Here is an 18,947-nt window from a genome sequence, read left to right on the forward strand (position 1 = left end):
TGATTTACAAAAAAAGTTCTATGGTTCAAAAAAAAATTTTGTTCAATAGAAAAAAGAGGTTGGTAATGTAGGAATTCCACTGTGTCGCATGCCCTTAAATATATAAATTACATTTTAATAAAAAAAAATAAAGTAGATAATAAATAAGTTAAGAGTTCTTTGTTCTGTATATTCGAGACCAATGCGTCAAAATCGCCCTCGGAACAGAATTTTATGTATAAACTCTGCTTTGGACCCTGGGCAACATAATGTGTATAAATTCTTGTTTGTCGATGTTTTGTGTGTATATAAGCTTAGAAGTTGTGAAAAGTTCAGGACGCAATATCTTCGAGATTTAATGTAAAAGGATTGCGCATTTTTCTATTCTTGATAGTATATAGATTATTGTTGTACCATTATTTGACAAAGTAATTATAATTTTTTTATATCGCAACAAAACACTGTCTTCCAAAAATGTTTAACCCAACGAGGATTCTTGCCAAAAAGGGAGATGAATTTTTGTTTAATGTATTAAAATTGGGACGAAAGATTTTTAATTTAATTGTATTACTTCATGTTATAGTTTGTAAGATAATTGTCTTAATTTTAAAACGACAATCCAACGTGCCTTAAAGAATTCGCTTTCGTATATAAAAAAATATATAGTATTTCGTATATATGTAATATTATGATATGTATATTATTGAGCCAAATATATAAGCCAAAGAAACAATTATCACGTTTTCAAAATATATTTTTAACGAGTGTCATATTATTTGAGATATAGGTGACAATTTTCATTTAATTTTGAATTTCCCGCCAAGTTACCGAATGGTGATATGTTATCGACTGCGTTCTGTTACCGACTACCAGTAATTTACCGACTGTTCGTAGTCAATTATCAATTGATATTTCGGAACAGAATCTTCACGCAATATAAAAATTTCAACTATTTGTAAAGGTTTCTAAGCACTTAAATTACAATTTGGGCATTTTATAGCCCATGAAAATGAAATTAAATCGAAGTGGCTTGCCATACGAAATTTTTGAAGATTTCAAATATTTCGAAACAGAATCTAGAAAATTTTAATTCTTAGTTTTTTATTTTACAGGATTTTACACGATTTTAGGAAAAAATTTAGTCGGAATAAAATATTTACTACTTTTCAAAGTTTTATAGATTCTTTTTCGAAATTCTAATAAATTATTCAAAATATTTTTAAACATTTTTTTGATTTATTTAAAAACAATTTTTAACACTTCTTTCAAAACCAGAGGCTTTTCTTGAGATTCTTAAATGGTTTCAAGAGAATACATTTTTTTTAAGATTTCTGAGAACATTTCGAATAATTTTATTTTAAATTGTTAATTTTTAAAGTTTTGATAAGATTCGTAAATACTTTAAAGTTTGAGAAGATTTCAAAAAAATATTTTTAAATGTTGATTTTTGAGCATCAGGCTTTGAAAAAAATAAAAAGCTTTTTAAGGATTTTAAAATGGGTCGGGATAATTAAAAGAATTTCTCAAGATTTCTATGCAATTTTGAGAAGCAATTTTTTATTTTTGCACGAAGACTTTTAAAGATTTCGAATTAAAATTTAGAAGCTTTTAAAAAATTTTGGAAGGTTTCAAGGAAATATAAAAATTTTCTAAAGTTTCTCAATGAAATTTTACAATTTTTAAAAATTATTTTTTCAAGAAAATTCAACAAGATTTCAAAAAAATTTAAAGAAAATGTTGATGTTTGGTGGTAAGATTTAAAAAAGTTTCGAGGCTCTTTAACATTTAAATATATATAAAACATTATTTTTCAACCAGTTGCATTTATAACAAAAACGTCTAATTTTCAAAAAAATAGTTTTCAGATCAAAAAGGCGAATTTTCTGTGAAATTATTTAATTTTTAACTAAAAAAGATTTTTCAGCTAAAAAAAACTAAAATTTCTCCGAAATTATAATTCGAGGGTATTAATAATTTTGAAACCAATATTTGTTTTTAAGAATATAGAAATATCATTTTCCTAATATTCTTAAGAAAATTTAAAAAGATTTTTTGAGATTTCAGATACGTCAAAGAAGTATAATTTTTTATTTAAAAAGATTTTCCATATTGCGCGAAAAGCTTGAGTTAGTTTAAAAGATATGTAGGACTTCAGAAGTTTTAAAAACAAATATTTTTTAAACTAACTCGAATTATTCTAAATATTTTGAAAAATCTTTTGAGATTAAAAAAAATTGCCCTTCAATCTTTCAGATTTTTTTAACATTTGTAGAAATATTTTGAAATGTATCGAGATTTTTGTAAAATTTCTTTAAAAATAATTTAAAAAAATAAAAAGACATTAAATATTCTCCTAGGAATCTCAAAACAAGTTTTTTATTTTCTTGAAGCCTTTAAAACTTCTTAAAAAGCTTTAAATTTTTTTTTCGAAATCTTCAAAAACTTACATTTTGAATTACATTTTAGTGAATTTTTTCAAATTTCAAATGATTTTTTAATCATTTCACAACAATCTTAAACCTTCTAAATATATTTTGAAATTATTAGAATTTTTCTAAACATTTTCTTAAAATTCGGAATATTTTTAATTGCCTTCAAATCTTCACAATTCTGTTTTGACAATTTTGGAAATCTTTTAAAATATTATCTTTAGACAAATTGTTGAGGCAATTTTGTTTCAAGATTCGAAAATGATTTATTTTTGAAAGCCCTACAAGATTGTAATTCCAACTTTTTGAATTTTCTTGAAAAAAAATGAAAATTCAAATTTTAATCGCACAAAAATAACAAAAAATCAAAAGTTCTTTTTTGCGGTCAAACTATACAAAATAAATTTTTTATAGAATACGTAGTTTTTTTTATTCACTAAAAAACAAAATTACAAATCAATACATTTTTTTAAACGACACAAGTTACAAAAAAAAATAGAAAAAATTTGTTCAACAAGAAAAAAGCCACACATTTATTATGAATTGATTTTTGATAGGATACATAGGGTTTGTTTTAATCATTAAAATTAACGTCATAAATTAAAAAATAATTTTTTCTTTGTAAAAACGACACAAACCACGAACAAATATGAATAGACAAAAATTGTGCATCCAAAAAAGATCTACAAATTTTTTAATAATAACTTCTTATAGGGCAGATAGTTTTTTGTTGTTTTGGCTTTACTTGTAAAAAATAACATTACTTTTTTTTAATTGTGAAAAACGATGAAAGCCAAGACCAAAAATAATAGACAAAAAGTGTTAATCCAAAAAAGATCTAAAATTTTTTTTATTTATTATTGTTTGATAGGATGCATAAACTAAGAATGTATTTTCAATTACTATTTTCTATGTCTCTCTGTAAATGTACAGGAATCATTAATTATTTAAACAATGTCCATAAAAAAATTCATAGTTTGGCCATTTTTCAACGAATTGCGCCTCAATTTATTTACGGAATCAATTATGAATGTTTTTCCAAAAACTCTTTCCTATGACACTTTGAAAATTCACAATAATTATTAATTCTTTAAACAATTTTCATAAGCATATTCAGAGTTTGGCAATTTTTCAATGAATAGGCGCAATTTGTTTACGGAATAATTATGAATAATAATAATAATATAATAGTTGTCTACAGAACGACACATGGTTTATATTTTTTGTTTAAGTTTATGTTGGATTAAAATATGTACTTACTTTAAATATTCGATTAGAAATTTATCTTTTTTAACTAACTAATAAAATTATTGTCTGAAAATTTATGTATTTTATTTAGAATTCGTTTTTTTTCCTATAAAATTAATCTTTTTAGCAAAAAATTCACCATTTTGTTGAAAAATCATTTCTTTTCTGAAAACTTAACTATTTTTTTTTAATTCCTTTTTTTTTGTTTCGAAAGTTATCTTTTTCAGTTAAGAAATCATTTCTTTGGTTGAAAATTTAACTATTTAATAAACATTTTTTTTGTTCCAAATTAAATGTTTAAACTAAAAATTTAATTATACATACTGAAATATGCAGTTAACGCTTTTTTCTTTAGTTGAAACTATTTTCTTGACATTTTTTTTTTATTGAAAATGATTTTTTAATTGAATAATTATGTATTTAGCTTCCATTGTTTTTTAATGTATCTTTTTCAATTAAAAATTCATTTCTTTCGTTAAAAATTGAACTATTTAATTGAAAATATTTTTTCGGTTCAAAATCTTTTTTTTTTACTGGAAATTCAACTATTCCATTTTTGGTTCAAAATTTAACTCTTTTAGTTGAAAAATCGATTTTGTTTGATAAAAAATTAATTTGATTTAACTGAAAAATTAACCGTTTATTAGTTAAAAATTCATTTCTATAGTTTAAAATTTAACAATTTTGTTGAAAATTACTGTTTTTCATTCAAAATTATTTTTTAAAGTGAATAATTTGTATTTAAATTCCATTTTTTTTATCTTTTTCAACTAAAAATTCAGTTTTTCATCTGAAAAATTAACTTTTCCATTTCTGGTTAAAAATGTATTTATTTTTTTTTTTTTTAGTTAAAAATTCATACATATAGTTGAAACCTTAACAACTTTGTTGAAAATTCCTTTTTTTTCATCGAAAATTATTTATTAAACTGAATAATCTTTATTTAATTTCTATTTGTTTTTGAAATTTTGTTTTTCAATTCAAAATTCATTTATTTCGTTAAAAATTAAAATATTTTATTGAAGTTCCTATTTTCGGTTTAAAATTATTTTTTTACTGAAATTTAAAGTAGTCCATTTTTGTTGAAAGGTGTATCTTTTTAGTTGAAAATTAATTTCTCTTGTTAAAAATTGAACTATGAATTTGTTTAAAAATTTATTTTTTTGTCTGAAAATTTAAATCTTTCATTTCTTGTTGAATATTTATTTTCTGTCACTTTAAAATTCATTTCTATAGTTAAATATTTACCAACATTGTTGAAATTTTTTTGTTCATTAAAATAATTTTTTTAACTGAATAATCTGTAATTAACTTCCATATTTTTTTATGAAAATTGATGTTTTAAAATTGAAAATTCATTTCTTTTGTTATAAATTAAACTATTTTACTGAAAATCTTTTTTTCGGTTCAAAAAGTATTTTTTTTTTTTACTGAAGATTAAACTATTTTATTTTTTGTTAAAAATTGATCTTCTTTAGTTGAATTTTTTTTCTTAATTTAACATTCATTTCTATAGTTAAAATTTGACAGTTTTTGTTGAAAATTATTTTTTGTATTGAAAATTATTTTTTTAACGAAATTATATGTATGTAACTAAAATTTTGTTGTTGAGAATATATCTTTTTTAATTAAAAATTAAATTATTTCGTTAAAAAGTTCACTATATTATTCAATACTTTTTTCTGTTAAAAATCTTTTTTTAATGAAAATGTATCGATTCAATTTTTAATTTAAAATTGGTCTTTTTTAGTTGAAAAATCCATTTTGTTTAATTGAAAATTAATTTGTTTTAACCGAAAATTTAACGATTCCATTTTTGGTTAAAAAAGTATCTTTTATTTAAAAATGTAATTATTTCATTGAAAATTAAATGATGTATTTTTTCTAATTCATTTTTTATCTGAAAATTTGCCTTTTTGATTTTTGGTTAAAAAATTATTTTTTTAGTTGAAAATTCATTTTTATATTTAAAAATTTGTTAATTTGATTAAACATTGTTCATTATTTTCATCATTTTTCTCTAACTCAATAAAATTAAACTGTTTCATTTTTTATGCAAAATTGATATTTTTAAGTTGAAAATTGATTTTGTTTAGTTGAAAAATAATTTGTTCCAACTGAAAATTCAACGACTTTATTTTTGTGCAATGTTTTTGTTTTGAAAATTTATTTTTGTTTAGTTTAAAACTCGTTTTTACATTTGAAAATTTAACTTTGGGCTCAAAATTTATATTTTTTAGTTTAAAAATTCAATTTTGTTAAGTTAAAAATTACTTTGTTTTAACTGAAAATTTACCTTTTCTATTTTTGGTTGAAAATTTATTTTTGAGTTGAAAATTCATTTTTTATTGATTGCAAATTTTTCTCTTTTTAATTGAAAATTGAACTATGAGTTTAAAAATTAATCGCTGATAATTATTCATCTTGTAAAAAAGTTTATCTATTTTTGTTATCGTGACAAATTCTTTTTCTCCAAGTTATTAAAAAAATAATTACAATAGCATTAAAAAATATTTGAATTTTCCCGCGTTTCCTCTAACGCACACTCACTTCCTTCTTCTCGAAACCCCCTTCCTTAACCAATAATCCCGAAAATTCTAAAAAAAAATATTTACCCTGGCTACAATATAAAAATAAGTCAAACGTTAGAAAAATTCTATTATTTACATTAAAAATCGTCTTTCATGTCGAAAAAGAGCGTAAAACGTCAGCACCCAGTGCATTCTGGGAAGGGTCGTCAAAGTGTCAATTCAAGGCTACCAAAATTGATAAACTTAAATTTCAAAGCTTTAAAATTTTTTAAACAAATTCCTACTGAATTTCAACATCTAAAAAAATTCTTCTATGAAAAAATAAAATGATTTTTCTTTACGAGTATATTAATTCTCGAGGTTTCTTCTGAATCTCAAAAATTATCAAAATATCAGAAGCGGAAGTGAAAAAAATGTCTGGATGGCAGCACTGTTTCCCAGGAAGACGCCGCCACCCGGTCTCTCTCATTTGTTCTCGGTCGCCATTTTTCCCTCGTGCATCGTGTCATTTCGCGTCGTGTCGTGTGACTTAATTTTACGGAAGTATTGACTAGGTGAGTACCAAATTCAATAAAAACCATCCATTTTCGATTTCTGTTTAAGTTTCGATAATAATTCACGTTAATAACTACCCAAGTGTATCGTAAAATTGGAAATAAGTGAGTTTCTGTATTTTCGGCATCACGCCATTGCGTTTAATCGCCGATTACCATTTGTCGTCGTATTTATTCCCTCCCCGTTCCTATTTTTACGAGAATAATCGTAATTTTTGTAAAATTGTCTCTGATAGACAAAATGCTTATAAAATCAATAATGGAATAAGCATTCTCATATATAGCTTTTTCCGGTCCCCTTTCCCCTTCATTGTCCGGCTTTCCGGTTTCCAAATCGATAACAATTTCGAGAAGTTTCCAAGATTATACAAGGCGAATTTTGGAAAATTGTTTTTATTTGATTAATCTTTGGTGGAAAATTCGAAAATAATTGAAAAAATCTGGATCGATTTTTGTTTGCGCCTTTTTGCGCAGTTTGGTAATTTTTTTTGATTTTCTTGTGTGCTTTTTTTGTTGGGCGTTGGAATTTTCTGATTGAGGGATTGGCTTTGGTATTTCGGCAATTTTCCAATTTTGTTGATCGTAAAGGCCTCAATTTGTGTGATTAATTGGTGGGGGAGAGAAGCCAGGGATGTGTATTTTTTTCCAGGGGCCCAGGGACAGTTTTTACGTGATGAGTAGTGACGCTTTCAGTATTTAAGATTCTAAACATGACAAGCACGTTTTATAGTTTTTGTCCTAAAAATTGAGAACTTGTATTAAGTCTGGTATGAAAATTCGAACGACTTTCTTTGTATTTTGGGGACAATTTTTAATGGTTTTTTGTTTTCAAACATTAATTTTAAAAGTATTTCAAAAGCGTTTCAGGCATTTTTTTAATGTTAGGAAATTTACCATTCAAAAGATTTTTACGTTTATGAAACGTATGCAAGTTTTTCATGATTTTGAGGAAAAAAATTAGAAGTTCTGAAGAATTTTTCAAGAAAATATAAGTTTTTTCAGAATTCTTGGGTAAATTATTATTTTTTTAACTAAAAAAAAAAAGATTTTTTAGAAAAAAATAACTATATTTTTCACAAAATAATTGAATTTCTGTCAAAGTTTGGAATTTTCAAAATTAAACATACGAATTTCTTATAAAAACTTGTGAATTTTCAAGGAAAAAAGTTAATTTTCAGCTGAAATTGTTTAATTTTTTTTAACAGTCAAATTTTCTGAGTTTGAAGTTTAAAAAAAAGGATTTTCCAACAAAAATGTTGAATTTTGTACCCAAGAAGGACGAAATTTTGACCAAATTTTTTATTTCTAAAATGGAATAAAAGTTGTATTAAAAAAAGACGACATTTTAACCAGCTGAGCTAAATTTTCAAATAAAAAATGTGACTTTTTAGTCGGATTTTGATTCAGGAAGATTAATTTACAACAAAGAAAGATTCAACAAATTATATGAATTTTGAACCAAATAGTTTAGTTTCGAAACTAAAAAAATCATTTTTTTGTCCAAAAGGAATAACAACTTATTTTTAATTTTGAAAACTAATTTTCTACTTGAGATGAATTTTCAAAAATATAATTAACTTTTTAGACAAAGTATTATTTTCCAAACAAAACGAAAATTATTTTTTAACAAAATAAAAATCTATTTATTTAAAACAAATTACAGTCACATTTAACTATAAATTGTTTTTTAAACCAATCGAATTTTAAATCTAAAAATACGAATTTGTAACCAAGAATATTAATTTTCAATCCAAAAGTAAGAATTTTTTATCGACAAGGCGATTTTTTAACGAAATATATGAATTTTTGAATAAAAAAGAAATAGCTTCAAGGAAAAATGTAATAGTTACATTTTTCAACTTTAAAAAATTGAACAAATTACCTAAATTTTCAACCAAATAGTTTTGTTCCTAAACCAAAAATATCAGTTTTTAGGCAAAAATGGAATTAAAATATATTTTCAATCGAATAAGAATATTCCAAATTTTAATTTAAAATTCGTGAATTAAAACAAAACAATTCTCAACAATTTGTCAAGCAAAAAAAAAATTTAATAGCTACATATTTTAGCTAAAATATCATGTTTGAACTTAACAGAAAAAAAAAACGTAATTTGGGCAAATCAAAAGTTAATTTTAAAAACAAATTGCAGTTTAATTTAGGCAGAAAATACAAGAAAAAAGCGCAATTTTGGAGCAAAATTATAATAGTTAAATTTTTAGCTAAACATAATTTTAAAAAAATTCAACAAACTAATTAAATTTAAAAATAAAACAAATGACATGAAATTTTAAATAAATAGTTCAGTTTTTAACCTAAAAATATCCATTATTAATAATAAAATGGAATAAAACTATATTTTAAATGTAAAAACTAATCTTCGACGAAAAATTAGAATTCTCCTCTACCAACCGGAAATTTGGTGGACAAAAGTTTGTCGAGACCTCGATTGACACGTCACTGAGGTATGAAGTGCGCCGCCGCATCAAAACGACGTAATTTCAAGTAGGTGCGTGGAAAATTCCACCTTCCGTTTTCCTTATTAGAATTTTACAATTGACTGTGTCATTGTGCCTTTTATTTTATTTTGTACATGTAGAATGGAAAAAAAAATCCGTGACTTATTGTAAAAGTAGATTTTAATAAAATCAGATTGTATTCGTAATATTCGTCCTTGAACGACCAACCGCCATTACGGCATCCTTGATTCTGCATAATCACCGGCTTGCGTTCGTGTTCGTTTTTTTTTTGTTTCGCCATATTTGTTTCGCCGGGCCTCGTTCTCGCGCAAAAGAAAAAAGGGAAGTGAGCTGAAATTACTTGATTTTTTCCTCTGGTATATTTTATTATTTTTATCATGGATTTTGATTCATTTTTGAATTTTAAAAAATTTTAATTAAGAAGTACTTTTTTTTTAAGTGAATCTTGTTGGTTTAAACGTTGTTGAACGTTTCCATATTGGAAGGTTTGAGATTCTGATTTAGATTTCAAACTCGCTTTTAATCAGTGTTTTTAATTATTATATTATTTTTTTAATCGTCCGACTCTTTGAAAAATTCCTCCTTTTCCAGAAATTTAAACCTTTTTCTCGGTTTTTTCTCTGTAAAATGCGTGCCGAAATAATGAAACGCAATAAAAAAAAATGAAATATTTTTGGTTGGAAAGTCTGCTATTATGTTTTTGGTTGAGAGCTTACCTTTTTTGATTCAAGTTTTATTATTTTGTTTAAAAAATATTTTTTTTTTTTTTATAAATTAGTTTTTTTAATTGAAAATGTAATTATTTCATTTTTTGTTTTAAATTAATTTTTTTGGGTTCAAATTGAAGTATTTTGTTACAATCGATGTATTTTGTTAAACATTTTTCTTTTTGGCAAAAAATTAATGTTCTTAGTTAAAAATTCGTATAATTTCGGACTGAAACTTGAAAATTTAACTAAAATACATTGTTGCTCAAAAGTCGTTCTTTTTCATTAAAAAAAAAAAAAAACCTTCGTTAAAATTTCGCCCATTTTAATAACAAAAAATATCTCCTTGATTGAAAATTCGTTTTGTTTTTAAGTTAGTCATACACTAATTAAAAAATTGTTCTTTTTTGGTAGAAATTTATTATTTTTGTTTATAAAAGTTTTGATTATAAATTTTTTCATCAAAATATATATTTTCTAGTTGGAAATTCATGTCTTTTATTAAAATTTGGTCTTTTGCGTTGAAAATTAATGTTCTCTGTTCCAAGTCCATCTTATTGGTAAACAATTAATTTGACTTTCATGCTTAAATTAAGCTGAATTAATTTTTTTAATTTAATTTTTTTTTTCTTGAAAATACGTTTTCTGTTAAAAGAATAATTATTTTAAACTGCAAATTAAACTATTACATTTTTCATTGAAAATCTATCGTTTTTTGTTCTAAAATCGATGTGTTTCCTGAAAAATTCGTATTTTCATATTGAAAATTCGATTGTTTTGTTCAGAAATCAACAATTTTGTTGAAAATTCGATTTTTTTCAATTAAAAAATTTTTTTGCTTAAACTAACATGTTTGCTAACAAAATGTATTAAAAAATTAATGCACTTTGTTAAAAATTTGCCCTTATTGTTATAAAATTAATTTGCTTGGTTAAAAATTCTTATTTTCGTATTGAAAATCAAACTGTGTTGTTGAAAATACGTAGTCTTTGGTTAAATTGATGTGTACTTTGTTTTCAAGAAATCGATTTTTTGTTTAAAATTCTTTTTTTTTATTTTAAATAATTTTTTAGCTGAAAATTCAAATGTGATAATTATGGTTGTAAATGGATATTTTGTATTAGAAAATTCTTCTATGTAGTTGAAAATTCGTGTAATTTTTTTGTTTAAAAATTAAGTTTTTTAGTTTTAAAGTACTCTTCATTTTTACTTAAAAATGGATATTTTGAAGTTGAAGTCGTATATTTTGTTACAATTCGTCCTTTTTGGTAGAAAATTCATATTTTTGGTTCAAATTTACTAATTTTTAAAAAATTTGTTAACAAATTTTTTCTTGAAAATATATAGATTTTAGTTAAAAATTGATGTATTTTGTTAAATAAATCGTCTTTTTTATAGAAAATTAATGTCCTCGGTTAAAAATGTTTAATTTATAATTGAGAATTAAACTTTTTAGTTGAATTTTCGTCTTTTCGGGTTAAATTCAATATTTTTGTTTAGAATTCAACTTTTTTTAAATTATATTGTTTGGTTAAGAATTAAACAACTTTGTTTGAAATTTGGTTTTCTAGGTGAAAATTTATCTATTTAATTTTCACTTAAATAGTATCTTTTTTAATTGAACAATCACATATTTTGTTAGAAATTAAATTTCCTAGTTCAAAAATTAACTATTTTCTTAAACATTTGTTTTTGGTTTTGGTTTTTTTTTTTTAATAAAAAATTCCACTGTTGAGTTTAAAATTTCGTATTTTCTGATTAAATTGTAATTTGTTAAAAATGCTTTTTTTTTAATGAACTATTTTCTTGCAAATTTCTTATTTGAAATTCAATTGAAATATATATGTTTTTTTTTTTTAAATTCGCCTTTTATGGTTGGATTGCAGGTTCTAAAGCGAGCCAAAAATGCCGGGTTTTAGCAGCGTGGGCACCTTCAAAATCTTCATCGGCAATTTGGCCGACAAAACCTCCAACGCCGACATCAAGCCCCTTTTCGAAAAATACGGAAAGGTTGTCGAGTGCGATGTCGTCAAAAATTACGGATTTGTGGTAAGACTAGCTTTTTTTTTTTTTTTTGAATGATCAGAAAGAAACTTTAAAATTGAATTTTCCACGATTTTCCCTAATTTTCTTAAATTAACAACAGTTGAATTTTAGGTAAAATTTGAAGAAAAAAAATTTTAAATTGCCGAATAAATTTTTCTTAGTCACTTTTGTTTATAAATTAGTAGGGTTTCAAAGATTTGAATTTATTTTTTGGGATTTTTGTAATTTACTTTAATTTTTCCGATTTTACTCAATTCTAGTTAAGTCAGTGTTTTTTTTTTTTTTTTTCATTTTTAAGCTTTTGTATTTAATTTATCCTGAAGAATTTTAACCTCGCCTTGAATTCTTGAGACATTTGATCAAATTCCTTTGAATTTTCTTGAAATTTTTTGAACTCGTTTCAAAGTTGCTGAATTAAATGAAGTTTTTTTTTTTTCTTAAAATTTTTCAAATGTTTTCGATTTATTTGAATTTTTTTAAATTCACTTTGTGATATTTAAGAATTTTATCGAATAGCTTTCATGCAAAATTATGTAAATCAAACATTTTCAACACAAAATACGTATTTTTCTTGATTTTTTGAAAGTTATAAATTTGATCTTTCTGCGATACTCTTCAATTTTAATTAAAAATTCAGTCTTTGTTAATTTCATTTTTAAAGGTTGACAATTCAATTTTTAGCTCCAGAATTTTCAACTGTTAAAAATTCAAACTTCAATTTTTACTTCGAGATATCTATTTTCTTCAATTTTAGTCAATTTAATTGTCAACTGTTTGAAAATTAAAAGTAAATTGAATTTTGAAATTTAAAAAATTAATTATCAATTTAATGGTTTATCTACTGAAAATTAAAAAATTGAACTTTCAGCTATTAAAAATTGAATTTGTTTCAATGTTCAACAGTAGAACATTTAAATGTTTAAAATTCAATGATCACTTTTCCTTAATTTTGAACAGTTGAAAATTGAATTTCGATTTTGTTAAATTTAAACAGTTGAAAATACCGTGTTTAATTTTAAATTTCAACAATAGAATTTAAAACAGTTTAAAATCCGTTTTTTTAATTAAAAAAAAATTTTTTTCAATATTCCAAGCATAGTTTTTCACTTTTTTTTTTTAATTTTCAACAATTGAAATATTAATATTAAACAAAATAATTTTCAGCTGTTAAAAAATTCAGTTTTTCAGCCGTTGAAAGTGAAAAAAAAAAATTGAATTTTTGTCTCTTGAAAATTAAATGATTAAGTTTCTTCAATTTAGAACAGTATAAAATTAATTTTCAATTTTCTTAAATCTTCAAACAGCTAAAGATTTAAGCTTTAACTGTTGCAAATTTAAAAAAAATTGAATTTTCAGCTGTCAAAATAAAATTTTCATCTATTTTCTACAATTACAAAGTGTTGAAAATTCAATTTCAATTTTCTTAAATTTTCTATCAGTTGAAAATTCAATTTTTAATTATTTTTTTCCATTTTAAACAATTAAATTTTCAACTGTTGATAATTTAAACGTTGAATTCAATTTTCATGAATATTCAACAATAGAATTTATTAATTTTGAAAATTCAATTATCAATTTTTCTTCATTTTAAACCGGGAAAAATGCATTTTTGTTTAAGTTTCAATAGTTGAAAACACAATTTTAATTTTAAAAAATGTTAAACAGTTGAAAATTCAATGTTTAAATTTTTCTCAAGTTTCAACAAATTAATTTTAAACAGTTTAAAATCTTTTTCTTTCTTCAAATTAATTATTTTTTTCAACTTTCAACTGTTTAAATATCAACTTTTACTTTTGTTAAATTATCAACAATTGAAATTTCAAGTTTAAACAATTAATCGTTAAATTGTTGAGAATTGAAACAAATTTATTTACAGCTGGTAAAAATTCAATTTTCTTAAATTTTCAAAAAGTTTAAAATCAGTTCTTTATTTTGTTCAATTTTAAACAATTGAATTTTCAACTATTGAAAATTTAAGCATTGAATTTTCAGCTTTTAAAAATACAAATTTCCTTAATACACAACAATAGAATTTAAAAATTTTTTAAATCCAATTATCAATTTTCATTTATTTTAATCTGTGAAAAATCAATTTTCTTTTAAGTTTCAATAGTTGAAAATAAAATTGCATTTATTTTAAATTTTAAGCAGTTTTAAGCATTCAATAGTTAAAAATTTAAACAAATTTATTTTCTGGTGTAAAAATTTTTATTTTTCTTGTGTTTCGGACTGTTGAAATTTAAATTTTTTTTAATTTTCAATAGTTGAAAACTCAATTTCAATTTTTTTTTTTTTTTTTTTAAGCAGTTGAAAATTCAATTTTTTCAAGTTTCAAAGAATTAATTTCAAACTTCTTTTTATAAGTTTTTTTTTTCAAGTTTCAACTGTTCACATATCAATTTTTACTTTCGTTAAATTTTGAACAATTAAGCGGTCAATTCCTGAAAATTGAGACAAATTCATTTTCAGATGTTAAAAATTTAATTTTCTTCAGTTTCAAACTGTTAAAAATTCAATTTCGATTTTCTTAAAATTTCAATGAATTTCAAATTGAATTTTTTATTTTGTTCAATCAAAAAAAAAAAAAATTCAACTATTGATAATTTAAAATTTGAATTTGCAACTATTAAAAATTTAAATTTCTTCAATATTCAAAAATAGAATTTTTTAAATTTGAAAATTCAATTATCAATTTTCCTTCATTTAAAACAGTGAAAAATCAATTTTCGTTTGAGTTTCAATAACTGAAAACGCAATTTCAATTTTGAAACAGTTCAAAATCTTTTTTTTTTTTTTGTTTTTTTTTTTTAATTTAATTTTTTTTTTCAAGTTTCAACTGTACAAATATCAATTTTTACTTTTGTTCAATTATCAACAATTGAAATTATAATTTTAAACAATCAGTCGTTCAATTGTTGAGAATTGAAACAAATTGATTTTCAGGTGTTAAAAATTTCATTTTCTTCCATTTAATTTTTTTTCGTTAACGATTCAATTTTAAATAATTGAAGTTTCAACTTTTTAATATTCAAGGATCAATTTTCATCAATTTTATTTGATTTATCGAAAATTCAATTACAATTTTTTTTATAAATATTAAGCATTTGAAATTTCAATTTTTCAAAGGTTTCAACAAATGAATGTTAAAATCTTATTTTTCTTTTTTCAAATTAATTTTTTTTTTTTTTTTTCAAGTTTCGACTGTTCAAATATCAATTTTTACTTTTGTTAAATTTTCAACAATGTAAATCTCAAGTTTAAATAATTAAGCGTTCAATTGTTGATAATTGAAATCAGATTAATTTTCTTCAATTTTCAACAATAAATAAATTATAAATAATAATAAATTTGAATTTTACGGAAATGAATTAATTTATCCTGAATTTGTTGTTACCCTTTGCTCCCTATATTTTATTTCATAGGGACCTGTCAATGCATAATCAGGGTGTCTAGTGACCTTGAAAACCTTAAAAAACCTGGAAATCTCCTTGATTTTTTCTCGAAAACCTTGAATTTTATTTATTATTTTTTTTTCTTTCTTTCTTTTAAAACAGTAATTTTATAGAAATGCGAGGACTAATTTAAATCTTTTGGTCTATTATGAAAGAAGCATCTCGTTTAGGAAATATCTTTCTTTTGAAAATTTTTGTATTCGTCAAGATATAATTTATCTTTTGTTTATTACAGAATAAATAAAGATATTTCAATGCACTTTTTGTTGAGGTATTCAGTTTATAAATTATAAAAATTATTAGTTTAAAATTTGGATGTTAATTCAGTTTCGGAATTGGAAAAAGGGGGTACGGTACACCAGATTTAAGATTTCAAAAATTTGAAACGATTTCAAGAGGTTTTAAAACATTTCAAAATATTTCACAAATATTTCAAGGATTTCAAACATTCAAAAAAGGCTACACTACATTAAAAAGTTTTCACCAAAATTCCCCAAAAATTTCGAACATTTCATCAAAATTTGGAAGATTTCACAAAGATTTTAAAACTTACAAAAGAGTTGAAGTATTTAAAAAGAGGTATATTAAACCACATTTCAAAGATTTTAAACAATTTTAAAATTGTTTAGAAGATATCAAAGATTTCACTGAGATATTCAATAATTTGAATAATTCCAACGAATTCGCTAAGATTTCGAATATTGCACAAAGATTTTAAAACTTTCAAAAGACTTTAAACGATTTAAAAAATGCTTAAAAAGATTTCAAAAGATTTCTAAAATATTTGGAAGAATTCTTGAGGATTTCAAAACATTTCAAGAATTTCAAAGATTCCAACAAAGGAATCTGGTACACCAGATTTCAATGATTTCAAAAAATTTGAATGACTTTTAATGATTTCAAAAGGTTTCAACAAATTTCAGAAGATTTGAAAAGATTTCACGAACAGAGATTCAAGAAACATTTCAAAAATACACAAATGTACCAATGCAGTAATCAGGCATTTTTCGACAAAAATATTCGTTGTTTTCGATGTAAATTTTTTTTTTTTTAGTTAGTAAATTTGTGATAAAGTAAACAAAAGCATTATTAGGGCATTTTTCGTGAGAAAATTTTATTTTTTAATGCCAGTTTTTTCAGTTGGGAATTTCATGACAATTTCAGCAACACTCATAATAAGTCTAAAGAAAAACTCGTTTTTTTTTTTCTATGTCAACTGTTTTAATTAGGAAGTTCATGATAACGAGCAAAATTCATCATTTTTGATCAATTTTGTGATTTTTTAAAACAAATTTAATAAACAAATGCATTATTGAGGCATCTGTCGACGGAAAAATTCTGTTTTGTTTCAATGTCAGACTTGTAATTTAGATTTTCATAATAAATTCGGCAATATTCATGATGAGTTGATAAGTTTAATGATTGTTAAAAACAAATGCATTATTAGCGGTCATATGTCGATGAAGAAAATTTTTTTTCGTTATCCTAATTAAAAAAGTTGCCATCGAAATAAACAACTAATTTTTCTGTAGACAAATGCCTGATTAATGTATTTTTTGCTTAAATTTGTTTAAAGAAATCATAAAATTGATCAACTTATTATGAATTTTGTTGAAATTGTAATAAAGTTCCCAAACTAATTTATAAAAATGTACATAGAAAAGAAAACTAATTTTTCTCTCGAAAAATGTCTGATTACTGCATTTGTTCATTAAATTTGTTTATAATATAAAGAATTACAATTTTAAGAGAAATTTTCTGTAATATCATATAATTTCCGTTCACTGTCGCCAAATTACTGTTGTTGATTTTTTGACGATGTGCTCACGGAGCGGGCGGATTTTTTAAATTCCTTTTCTTTACAACAAAAAAAAGTTCCATTTTTGGTTGAAAACTGATTTTTTTTTCTTGCAGAAAATTAATCTTCATGGTCAAAGATTCATGGTCAATCTCCTTGATTTTTTTTCTCGAAAACCTTGAATTTTAATTATTCCTTTCTTTTCTTTTTTCTTTTAAAACAACATTTTATCTAAATGCGAGGAGTAATTTAAATCTTTTAGCTTATAATGAAAGAAACATCTCGTTTAGAAAAATCTTTTGTTTGAAAATTTTGTTATTCGTCAAGATATAATTTATCTTTTGTTTATTGCAGAATTAATAAAGATATTTCAAGGCACTTTTTGTTGAGGTATTCAACTTATAAATTATAAAAATTATTAGTTTAAAATTTGGATGTTAATTCAGTTTCACAATTAGAAAAAGGGTTACAGTTACACCAGATTTCAAAGAATTGAAACGATTTCAAGAGGTTTTAAAACATTTCAAAATATTTCACAAATATTTCAAGGATTTCAAACATTCTAAAAAGGCGTGCACACTACATTAAAAAGTTTTCACAAAAATTCCCCAAAGATTTCGATTATTTCATAAAGATTTGGAACATCTAACAAAGATTTGAAAACTTACAAGAGCTTAAATATTTAAGAAAGGGTATTATGAAACCACATTTCTAAGATTTCAAAACATTTCAAAGTTCTAGACAATTTAAAATTTTTTGAGAAGATATCGAACGTTTTCACTAAGATTTGTAATAATTTAAATAATTCGAACGAATCCACAAAGATTTCAAAGATTTGAAATAACTTCAAAATTGTTTAGGAGATGTCAAAAGATTTCACAAAAGTTTCAAATATTTCTTAAAACATTCATAAAGATTTCAAAATACCAGATTTCAAAGATTTTAAATGATTTAAAAATGTTTGAGAAGATTTTAAACGATTACAAAAGATTTCTTAAATATTTTTAAGAATTCTTCAGGATTTTAAAACATTTCAAGAATTTCAAAGATTCCAACAAGGGAATCTGGTACACCAGATTTCAAAGATTAGAAAATATTTAAAAGGTTTTTAATGATTTCAAAAGGTTTCAACAAAATTGAGAAGATTTGAAAAGATTATAATAATTCAAAAATATTTCAAAGATTTTACAAAATGTCAAAAAGTTTTCGTAGATTTGAAGGACTTGAAAAATTTTAACAAGGACACACACAGTACACCAGATTTCAAAGATTTAAAAACCTTTCAAGTATTTTAAACGATATGCAATTTTTTTATAAGATTTCAATATATCTCAAATATTCCAGTGATTTTAAACGATTTTCAGCGATTTCAAAAGGTTTCAACACATTTAAAATAATTTCAGAAGACTTTCAATGATTTTAAACAAACCCAAAAGATTTCACAAATAAAGATTAAAAAAAGATTTCTCCAGAATTTCAAGCTTTCACTAAGGTTTGTAATAAGATTAGATTAGATAACAAAGATTTCAGAAAGACGACTCGTGTTCGCAAAAAATTAATAATTTGTTTATTTACGATTTGGCTTTCTTTAGAAGTTTTTGGCCACTAAAAAATGAAGTGACTCGGTCGCAAAACGTTCAAACGTTCAAACGTTGACTTCATTATTTGATGTAAAAAAGGCAATCTTGAATTTTGCTCCTAACAATCGCTAGACACCCTGTTA

General features: G+C 23.1%; 1 protein-coding gene across 1 annotated transcript in view; it reads left to right on the top strand.

The window, feature by feature from the left end:
- The first annotated feature begins 6,636 nt into the window (after positions 1–6,636).
- Positions 6,637–18,947, top strand: part of LOC117168143 (adenosine kinase 2-like) — a 72,968-nt gene continuing 60,657 nt past the window's right edge. The window contains exons 1-2 of the mRNA XM_033353580.1: positions 6,637–6,741; positions 11,815–11,977. Of these exons, the coding sequence (XP_033209471.1) occupies positions 11,834–11,977 (144 nt within the window). The 5' untranslated portion in view covers positions 6,637–6,741; positions 11,815–11,833. The remainder of the gene's footprint in view (positions 6,742–11,814; positions 11,978–18,947) is intronic.

The sequence above is a fragment of the Belonocnema kinseyi genome, chromosome 1 (assembly GCF_010883055.1).
Source record: "Belonocnema kinseyi isolate 2016_QV_RU_SX_M_011 chromosome 1, B_treatae_v1, whole genome shotgun sequence".
Classification (NCBI taxonomy): Eukaryota; Metazoa; Arthropoda; class Insecta; order Hymenoptera; family Cynipidae; genus Belonocnema; species Belonocnema kinseyi.